Here is a 12070-nt window from a genome sequence, read left to right on the forward strand (position 1 = left end):
CCCCCATGAACAACCAGGGTCAGTGTAAGATTGGGATTCTCCTTGTACATATGTAGTAGCTAGTGGCTACCTCACAGAATAACATTTGAAGGGCCCTTCGAATGATATCCAGGGGTGAAGTACACAACAACAACAGACCACAATTGTTCACAAACCAAGCTAAGATAAAACCACACATCTCATATCATTACTAGAGGTGACATTGGATAGAGGTCTACTGAGATCTTTTAGCCAGGAGACTTAAAGTTTTTGAAATATTGAATGGTATGTGTACATGTGGAAATTTAATTATGCAAATATTTTGTAAAAATAAATGTGGTATGGAAACTTGGTGTAGTATGATCTATAAATATAAAACATGACTTTAATTGGTATGATTGTTTTGGTATGATGTTTAAATGTCTGGAAAAAGCTTGATTTGGTATGATGTTTAAATGTCTGGATAAACTTGATTTGGTATGATGTTTAAATGCAGTCGGGAAAAAATTTGATATGGTATGATGTGGAAATGTCTGGAAAAAAACAACTTATTTGTGGTATATGTTGTATTATAAGGCGTTATGTTGTAAAAATTTGTAAGTATGATATGTTGTATTATAACGCGTTATGATATAAAAATATGTAGTATGATATGTTTTATTATAACGCATTATGATGTAAAAATATGTAGTATATGTTGTATTAGTATTATAATGCGTTATGATGTAAATGTTGGATAATGACTAAGACTGAAAAGGTTGTGATAAAGTTAGGTAAAACCAAATATCCATGTTTCCTGATACCGAGTATGTGTTGTGATTTAGGTGTTATTGGCTGTGTAGTAAGTATTTAAATAATATGAATATTTTGTGAAACTGTTCACATTAATTTGTTACTAGGGCTGTCATTATCACAGAATTGGCATGTTGCAATAGATAAGAATAGTACATTTCATCATATTACAAAGTATAAAACCACTATTTTAATATTGCAATATTTCACAAAAAAACTTTAAACTTATAACTAGTGAGAGAAAATCATAATACATGTAGTTTTTCTGTTAAATGAATAGATTTTGATTTAATTGTTTGGGTATTTTGGAAACACTCTCTTCTGAAAATACACCAAAGTTTGAGAAATGAACACTGATTTTAGAGGCCAACTATTCATATTGCAATAGATTCCTTTTGCAATTTATTATGCTATGATAATAAAAACAGGTAGGTTCTTCTCACACCCATTAACAATGGCAAAACTACTTAACTTGTATTTGCTCAATATTGCTTTGTTTCAATATAGATACATGTACATGCATGTATACTTAAAAAAATATATATATGTATGCCTTCCATGTTGTATACGATATATGACTTGTGATCATTATCTACGTAGATATTTATGACATTCAGCCAAACGTACGACTGGTATATAGGTAATATGTAGTGTGTAAGTTTGATGAAGAGTGCCAACGATTATTATAAGGTTATTCTGGAGAATAAATCCTAGATATCACACGTCAAACTTCTTAATTATATCTATTATTTTGCCTTTTATCAAAAGTTTGGGTGTATTAGGATAATTCTCAGACTATGTTGAAAGGCGATGAATATTTAACACTGAAATGGGCATTCCTTAATTATGATTGGTAGTTCCATTTCCAGTCATTAATTTGTTGATTTATGATTTTCACCTTTATATAAATGTATGATGTGAATGTCTAGGGCAAGTTTTGAAATGTGAAGCGCAATTTAATGAGGTAGTAGGTTTTGCTACCTTAATAGTTACTGGTTGAAGCTCATCAGAGCAGCAGATATGAATTCCATGAATTTTTTTTATTTTATTTTTTGTGAACCATAAGTCATTGCTTTGCGAATCATTCAGTCTATCTGTCCATTCGTCTGTTTTGAGGTTAAATGTCCAGTTTGTTGTTCAGGTCAAAATAAAAATCACTCCATATAAGAATCGGACAAATTCCATTTGTAGAAGATCTTTTTGTTAGCTACGAGGGTATGTATAAGATCAAGGTCACTTGGAAGTCAAAGGTCAGACCCACTGAAGGTCAAAGAAAGGTTATATATACATGCTACACCACCAACAGTGAATACACTGCTTGTCATTAAGATGAATAAATGTCACCAACAATTTTGATGAAAATAAAATTCATAACAGCACCTTAAAAATGATGACTTACCGGTATAGAACTGAAAATTACACAACAAAATTGAGTCAGAGAACGTATACATTCAATACTAGTAGATTTTCTTGGGATACAGAATATTATTAAGTCACTTAAAATTTAAAAGATACATGCAATTGTCAACCTTTTGGATTGTATAAAAATTATAAAATAGGCATCGGCTATTCTTGTTTTCAGTTGATCATGACTTCTTTGTGGAAGATGTGGCACCAATAGTTACACAATTTTGGTTTTATAAATCTTTTTCACCTGACAACTCATAGTATTCTATAGTATGTGCAATAACTCCTCATTCCAGATGAAACTTTCCGGGGAGTATAAGCTGTTTCACATTTCTCTCATATTACAAAGCATGATTTATTATTTGATCAAAATGTGACAATCAAGTTAGTATCGTATCCAGATGATGTATAATGTATTACATATACATGTAATAAGATGTTATATTAAATTAATCTGTGCTGTCACATTAATATATAGTTGAGTTTTTGTGAAAATAAATAAGAACTGTTATGAACTTGCTTTGTTTTTGTAAATTACTTGTCTGGATCGTTACAAGGTCCCACAGACCTAGACAGTCATCTAACAACAAGAGTCCCACAGACCAAGACAGTCATCTAATAACAAGAGTCCCACAGACCTAGACAGTCATCTAATAACAAACGACCAAGACAGTCATCTAATGACAAGCGACCCATAGACCAAGACAGTCATCTAATAACGAGGACTGATTGATAAGTTGTGAACCTCATACTGATGGATTTGTATTTTGCCGGACATATTGTATTATTTTTCAACATATTAAGGGCCTCAATGCCACTTTTATAGAACTCCTTTTCTTGGTTATTCAGAAAGTCATCCACTGCATGTTAGGGTTAGGGTGCCTGAAATAGCTGTTTTCAGCTTTGGAAATAGATAAAAGTCTGATGGAACAAGATCGGGTGAATAAGGCAGATGTTCAATCAATTTAAAGCCACAATCGTGAATGGCAGCCATGGCAATGACAAACTCTCTCACCCTAGCCCTAACTGATTTTGTCCATTTTGCAAAAGCCGCTTGTCTTGTTTACTTTTAGAGTGCTACCTCATCGATATAAAATAACTAAATGAGACCAGTCCTGGGGTACACTGCCCATAATAGTCAGAGAATAGTAGGACTTAAAAAGAACATCTTTGAGTACCGCCTTCAATACGAGGCTCACAACCTATCAATCAGCCCTCATATATATACATTGCATGCATTATCAACTGGTGACTTTCATGTAACAAAATCTATGTATTAAATCTCTTGAAATTCCTTTTACAAGCAGCACAATGACGGTTCCTACAGAAGAGAAAAACAAAGGAACAAAAATCATGTTTTTTTTCGCTCTCTTTAATTTTCAGAACTCTTGCATAAATATTTCACAGGTATGCTATTTACATATTTACAAAAATAATTCCACTGATATTCAGGTAGATACACAGACACGCTTTCTGTTGGAGAGGGTTGAACAAGATTTGTTTGATGGAGTGAACACACTTGGAACAAACAAAATGCAGACCCATAGAACAGACTAAATGGATTTGTGGTACATATTGTACACTTAAGAATCATACACTGAATCATTGAACACATTTAACACGGACTCTTGGGAAAACATTTTTGGTAAAGGTGGACATATTTGTTGTCTGCACAAAATATTAAAACCATTTCTAATAAACTAAAGTTCCAAAAAAAAGCAAATATGATAGATAATTACAAAATGCTGAAAATATTTCTAATAAATGAAGTTAAAAAAAATAAAATAAAATGCAATTCCTTATAATAAATATAACAAGAGATCCCAGAGGGATCTTGGCGCCCACCATTGAATGATCTTCATAGGTTCCATGTCAGATTGATCTTTTCTCTACTTTTCCCTTCATTTTACTAATCTGTGCAAATTGAGACATCTCTCCAGTACTTTTCAAATAAGGGAATCCTAGCTATATAAGAAATTTGAGATTTAACGATAATGGCTGTTTGTTTGCCAGGTTGTTTTCAGGACAGACTGGTCCAAAAATGCAATACAAGGGACCAAGGGGAACCTACTTATGAAATTTGAGAAAGATCCATTCAGTACTTTGAGAAATAGAGATAACAAACTTCAATTGTCAAAATCCAAGATGGCGGTCTGTCGGCCATATTGTTTTCCAATTGATCTCAAAATGCAATTAGCATAACGACGCACCAAGGGGAACCTCCATATGAAATTTCAGAAAGATCCATTCAGTACTTTCTCAGAAATAGCAATAACAAACTTCAATTGTCAAAATCCAAGATGGCTGCCTGTCGGCCATGTTGTTTTCTGATTGGTCTCAAAACGCAATATGCATAACTAGGCACCAAGGGAAACCTACATATGAAATTTCAGAAAGATCCATTCAGTACATTCTCAGAAATAGCGATAACAAACTTCAATTGTCAAAATCCAAGATGGCTGCCTGTCGGCCATGTTGTTTTCGGATTGGTCTCAAAAAGCAATATGCATAACTAGGCACCAAGGGAAACCTACATATGAAATTTCAGAAAGATCCATTCAGTACTTTCTCAGAAATAGTGATAACAAACTTCAATTGTCAAAATCCAAGATGGCTGCCTGTCGGCCATGTTGTTTTCCGATTGGTCTCAAATCGCAATATGCATAACTAGGCACCAAGGGGAACCTTCATATGAAATTTGAGAAAGATCCCTTCAGTACTTTCTGAGAAATAGCGATAACAAACTTCAATTGTCAAAATCCAAGATGGCTGCCTGTCGGCCATTTTGTTATCCGATTTGTCTCAAAACGCAATATGCATAACTAGGCACCAAGGGGAACCTTCATATGAAATTTGAGAAAGATCCCTTCAGTACTTTCTCAGAAATAGCGATAACAAACTTCAATTGTCAAAATACAAGATGGCTGCCTGTCGGCCATATTGTTATCCGATTGGTCTCAAAATGCAATATGCATAACTAGGCACCAAGGGGAACCTTCATATGAAATTTGAGAAAGATCCCTTCAGTACTTTCTCAGAAATAGCGATAACAAACTTCAATTGTCAAAATCCAAGATGGCTGCCTGTCGGCCATGTTGTTATCCGATTGGTCTCAAAATGCAATATGCATAACTAGGCACCAAGAGGAACCTTCATATGAAATTTGAGAAAGATCCCTTCAGTACTTTCTCAGAAATAGCGATAACAAACTTCAATTGTCAAAATCCAAGATGGCTGCCTGTCTGCCATTTTGTTTTCCGATTGGTCTCAAATCGCAATATGCATAACTAGTCACCAAGGGGAACCTACATATGAAATTTGAGAAAGATTCCTTCAGTACTTTCTCAGAAATAGCGATAACAAACTTCAATTGTCAAAATCCAAGATGGCTGCCTGTCGGCCATGTTGTTATCCGATTGGTCTCAAAATGCAATATGCATAACTAGGCACCAAGGGGAACCTTCATATGAAATTTGAGAAAGATCCCTTCAGCACTTTCTCAGAAATAGCGATAACAAGAATTGTTTACGGACGGAGGGACGGAGGGACGGACGGACGGACGGACGACGGACCACGGACGCAGGGCGATTTGAACAGCCCACCATCTGATGATGGTGGGCTAATAAATGATAGGTATTAGCAAGAAATCCTGTTGAGATCTTGTTGCCCACCATTGTATTGGTTCTCTACAGGTTTGAACTTTCTGTGCTGTTTTCTTTTCTCTAAATAACTATTTGTTCTACCACATGAAGTATTCACAATAAATGATTATACCGTCAATCAAAAATGTTATCACTCACAAATAGGAAGAAGATTTTTTGGTTTGTTTTTGTATTGTTTACCGTTCTATCAAGAGCTATGGTCATTTAAGCACCCAAGGGAACATACACAGAAAAATAGAGTAGAGATCCTGGGGAAATTTGAGAAGGAAGGTTCCTGTATTCGGCAAAGCTTGTTTTAGAATGGACCGGAAAAGGGTAATTTGAACAGCCCTGCATCTAACACTCTTTCTTCAAACTCTGTAGGTGCACATTTGTGCACAGCCATATTTCCACCAAGTTTAGATAGTTTCTAGTGTTTCTTCAAGTTTGGGTACCAGAGTATACAGTGTGTACAGAGTACTTTGAAGGTTAAATAGTAATCATATTTTACACAGCACAGTTTACAAAAAGTTAACCACTACAGACCAGTGATGATAAAATTACAGCATGTCTCCAGTGAAAATCTCCAAATGACAGTTAATCAAACTTAACACAGAAAATTTTGGCACAAAAATTAACAATTACACTGTAACAAAATACAACCAATCAAAAGATCTAAAAATAACTTAGGTTTGGAAATAAAAACAAACTAAATGCAAACTATGCACAAAACACGGCAAAACAGTAAAATGCCCAACAAACATATTCCTGTATCAGAATTCACTATACACAGAGAGAAAAAAACTTAAGTTATCAGTTTCTAATTTGTTTGCCTTATTTGTAATCAAATTTATGTTCAATTTTTTATCTTATTAATTACACACAATATTGTGTATTTTTTTAATCAATAGTTTAAATTTTCCCTCAATAGGATTTCATACAAGGGGTACAACTCCTAAAAAAATAAAACAAAAAAAATCATCTCAAACCTGCAACTAATTAAGTTTCTAATCATATGAACCGAGTTAAAAATTTTTTTTTTTTTTTTTTATGATCAACGGACACAGCAAAAGTAATTTTTATACCGACTTCCTGTTTTGTAAGATATTTCAGTTTGAAGGTTGGCATAGTAAGTATCAGCTTTTGTTGCAGTAACCCTTCAAAACACTCAGAATTCAATGTGCACCAACAATGTATATGTGTTTCATATGAATTTTGAACTGTATAGGTCTTGAGTCCTTTCACAAAATGAAATCTTCGGCACCAAGAAATTAAAGCACTTTGATAGATACATAATCCCAATATATTATGGCTATAATACTGCCCAGTACTCTGCTTAATGGGTGCATTAGCAATAAACAGACAGGAAACATCATGAGAAAAAACCAAGCATATATACTGAGTATTGCTAAAGCAATACATATCCCCTACCGGCCCCCACTGAAAATGAAAACCCCGAGACACAAACTCGTCCGAGATGTTATGGTCTATTATCACTTGTGAAGTTTGATCAAATTCCCTCAAGGGATGACACCTTTAGAGAGCTGACAAACTTTGGTGTTACATACATACGTACATGTACGTACCTACAAGACTGACGAAGAGCAATCCTATAGTCCCCCGGGTTTCATCGGTAGGGGACTAATAAACATTTTGAGTAAATAAAAAACAAAATATACAAGGTAAATATTCTTGAATTTAACAAAACAAAACAATGATGACAGTGAATTATAAGAGAAGGGGTGTAACAAAGATATCCCTCTCTGATTTTGATTTCCTTTAGTAAATGCTAGGTAAAAGATTAAAATGCCATCGTGTACTATCCCTTTACAGGAACCAGAGGACCTGTACAGTATTAACACTTAAAACTATTTGTCAACAAGTACAGGGGAAAAACATTCAACTGACATGTATACCAAAGATTAGAGTATAATTATGAACAATACTGCACATGCTTGTAGTAACGACAGTAACGCTACATTCACTTAATGTGCTTGTAGTAATATTTGGAATAGAGTGACTGATTCACATACACAATATATATGTACATGTATTTGTAAATAAATTTTAATAAGCAACATTGAATCACATATTCATAGTAACGTAACAAAATGACACCAAAAATGCATTGTTATTGTGCTTAGTATATCATTATAATAATGGTGATCACAGATAACTGAATGTTTTAACTTAAAACAAAAGTCAAACTACATTACAAGGCCTTATATGTACATTGCATGATTGTATAGGGCAATACATTTCTTAACGTATTTCTATTTCATCATCTGACAACATTTACCACCTATTCAGCTAATTCTTAATCGAACCAAAGCTTTCACTGAATATAGACAACTTAAGCACTCGGAGAACACATAGACAGACCCCTCTCAGTTCCTGTCCTTTCCCTAAAACACTAAACCCACCCCAACCCTAACCCCCACCCCCACCCCGATACATGTGTATTCCATTATACATACCCCTACTCTACAATATATTTTTATGATCTATTTTCAAAAAGTGAAAATGAATACCCTACTGAACATCAACATATAATATTGTATCATTGTGCCAAATTTCTGATAATCTGGGTGAGAGTAGAGAGACAAACATAATGATTACTATCGGGAATCCACAGATTTGTAGCTCCACTACAAAGGAACATCATTTTAATATCAATTACAATGTATAGAGAAAAAAACAATACTCCATTGTAAATTTGACGAATCCTAGAACAAAAGTTGAGGCACTTGTATCCGATTTAATAAAAAACATGTACACAGTATGCACTGTTGTATTAGGAGGATCATGTAGAATTGGAGAAACAAATAGAAAATTACATACATACATATACAATATACAATACCTGACTTAGAAGCACACAGTGACATTGGACAGTTGACACATGTCAGAGATCAAAACTCAATTACATAAGCTTGGACAGTATCATACCATGCTTCTACAAATGATGATAAAAATTGTATTTTTATGACTTAAAATCAAAACTAGTAATAAAAAGGAATGGATTTTAGACATTCACCTCTGTCAATATAACAATTTGAAAACAAAAACTGATCATATAGTGATGTGGAAGGTTCTTAAAGTATTAACAGAAACCTTCAGTCCCCAATATCTTGCCAACATTTGCTACCAACAATTGAACAAAGGACCATAACTCTGTCTAAAGTCAGTTGTGAGACCTGATTTTATGTGTGACATATCTCCATTAGAAGAGGTACAAAATTTAGCTGTAAGAGATACGACACTGGGAAATAGTATGCACATTAAATCGAGCGTCATAAATCTATATAGATTGTACAGTGGAAAGGATAACCTAATCTTTGTCATACTCATAAACTCTGTAAGAAGTAGGCGAGATACATGGTCTGAGAAAGATAGACTGACATACAATCAGACAGTATGTAAACATAGAGACAAGTGGTCTGAGTTTTCTCGGGCTCCGACACCAGTCTTGGGACTTTCTGACAGATAGATGTTTGGTGAAGTACCCGGTATATATATTGGTCAGAATGTCAATGTTTGGTGTAAGGGCTAGAGGAAACTCAGGCTATAGACAAGTAATACTGTTAGGGAAGCAGTTTACCAGTGTGAAGGATAAGTGAGCAGTATAAGGATTTTTTTGTATGATTCAATTCCTGAGGCTGTTACATTCCCCAAAGGCATTAGATTGGAAAATGTCATTCATACAAAAACTTTATGTAAGTTGATGTCCTCATGAAGAATGCTCATGTAGAAATATTGATCTCCATCAAAACTGTCGTTCCCATGAATATCATTCACAGAAATGTTGATCTCCATCTAAACTGTTATCCCAATGAAGAACACTCACAGTAACAGAAATGTTGATCTCCGTCTACAACGTTGTCCCCATGAAGATCATTCACACAGAAATGTTGATCTCCATCAAAATTGTCGTTCCCATGAAGATCACTCACACAGAAATGTTGATCTCTATCAAAATTCTCGCCCCCATGAAGATCTCTCACACAGAAATGTTGATCTCTTTAAACTGTCGTCCCCATGAAGATCACTCACGCAGAAATGTTGATCTCCACATTAAGTTGACTTCCACACCATCCTGACATGGCAGCAGGTTGTTCATATTACTAATACAGTAAGTTTGTTAAACAGTTCACTTGAAAGACTTGTTGAGTTTGACTCACTTATTTTGTTTGCCTTGACTAGATCTCCTCCTCATGTTGGAGGTACTCTGTGGACAGGGAAACATTTCATTATTATACAATTTATCTCCCTGTAATAGCACATACCAGCTGGACCACAGTGTAAACTTTGATTCTCTCATGTTTATAGAGCTAAAACATTAGACACATATTTTCTGACACACATTAATCCAAGATAAGTTGTTGTGAAAATTTTATCACAATAAAAAGTCGGATATACAGACTGAGGTAAACTTGACACATGTTGGACATGGTACTTGTACCTAGTTCTCAAAGGGTAACATACAATAATTTGTCAGCCTATATTAATTAGCTTGGTAAATTCTGAATGGTGGATAACCAAATATGAACGAACAAAATCGCAAAGACTACAGCTTACTCAGATGTAAATATTACACAGCATTTGACACAAATATATTTGTTTTTATGATAATACCTCTCCCCTCATATAAGGATAATCACAATATCTACTTTCTACTGAAGTATGTGTGTGGTTAAACACTCTACTGAAGTATGTGTATGTTTAAACACTACTGAAGTATGTGTATGGTTAAACACTCTACTGAAGTATGTGTATGGTTAAACACTACTGAAGTATGTGTATGGTTAAACACTACTGAAGTATGTGTATGGTTAAACACTCTACTGAAGTATGTGTATGGTTAAACACTACTGAAGTATGTGTATGGTTAAACACTACTGAAGTATGTGTATGGTTAAACACTCTACTGAAGTATGTGTATGGTTAAACAATCTACAGAAGCATGTTTATGGTTAAACACTACTGCAGTATGTGTATGGTTAAACACTACTGAAGTATCTGTATGGTTAAACACTACTGAAGTATGTGTATGGTTAAACACTCTACTGAAGTATGTGTATGGTTAAACACTACTGAAGTATGTGTATGGTTAAACACTACTGAAGTATGTGTATGGTTAAACACTCTACTGAAGTATGTGTATGGTTAAACAATCTACAGAAGCATGTTTATGGTTAAACACTACTGCAGTATGTGTATGGTTAAACACTACTGAAGTATCTGTATGGTTAAACACTACTGAAATATGTTTATGGTTAAACACTCTACTGAAGTATGTGTATGGTTAAACAATCTACTGAAATATGTGTATGGTTAAACACTACTGAAGTATCTGTATGGTTAAACACTCTACTGAAGTATGTGTATGGTTAAACACTCTACTGAAGTATGTGTATGGTTAAACACTCTACTGAAGTATGTGTATGGTTAAACACTCTACTGAAGTATGTGTATGGTTAAACACTACTGAAGTATCTGTATGGTTAAACACTCTACTGAAGTATGTGTATGGTTAAACACTCTACTGAAGTATGTGTATGGTTAAACACTCTACTGAAGTATGTGTATGGTTAAACACTCTACTGAAGTATGTGTATGGTTAAACAATCTACTGAAATAAGTGTATGGTTAAACAATCTACTGAAATATGTGTATGGTTAAATAATCTACTGAAATAAGTGTATGGTTAAACACTACTGAAATATGTGTATGGTTAAACACTACTGAAATATGTGTATGGTTAAACACTCTACTGAAATAAGTGTATGGTTAAACAATCTACTGAAATAAGTGTATGGTTAAATAATCTACTGAAGTATGTGTATGGTCAAACACTACTGAAGTATGTTTATGGTTAAACACTACTGAAATATGTGTATGGTTAAACACTACTGAAGTATGTGTATGGTTAAACACTACTGAAGTATGTGTATGGTTAAACACTCTACTGAAGTATGTTTATGGTTAAACACTCTACTGAAGTATGTTTATGGTTAAACACTCTACTGAAGTATGTGTATGGTTAAACACACTACTGAAGTATGTGTATGGTTAAACACTACTGAAGTATGTGTATGGTTAAACACTCTACTGAAGTATGTTTATGGTTAAACACTCTACTGAAGTATGTGTATGGTTAAACAATCTACTGAAGTATGTGTATGGTTAAACAATCTACTGAAGCATGTTTATGGTTAAACAATCTACTGAAGCATGTGTATGGTTAAACA

At 34.1% G+C, this 12070-nt stretch overlaps 1 protein-coding gene across 5 annotated transcripts in view; it reads right to left on the minus strand.

Moving 5' to 3' along the window:
* Positions 1-5999: 5999 nt before the first annotated feature.
* The window catches only part of LOC117323549 (neuropathy target esterase-like), a 44125-nt gene continuing 38054 nt past the window's right edge, over positions 6000-12070 (minus strand). For all 5 annotated transcript variants that reach the window (XM_033878833.1, XM_033878829.1, XM_033878831.1 and 2 more), the window contains one exon: positions 6000-10047. In XM_033878833.1, the coding sequence (XP_033734724.1) occupies positions 9997-10047 (51 nt within the window). In that variant the 3' untranslated portion in view covers positions 6000-9996. The remainder of the gene's footprint in view (positions 10048-12070) is intronic.

The sequence above is a fragment of the Pecten maximus genome, chromosome 3, assembly GCF_902652985.1.
Source record: "Pecten maximus chromosome 3, xPecMax1.1, whole genome shotgun sequence".
Taxonomy (NCBI): Eukaryota; Metazoa; Mollusca; class Bivalvia; order Pectinida; family Pectinidae; genus Pecten; species Pecten maximus.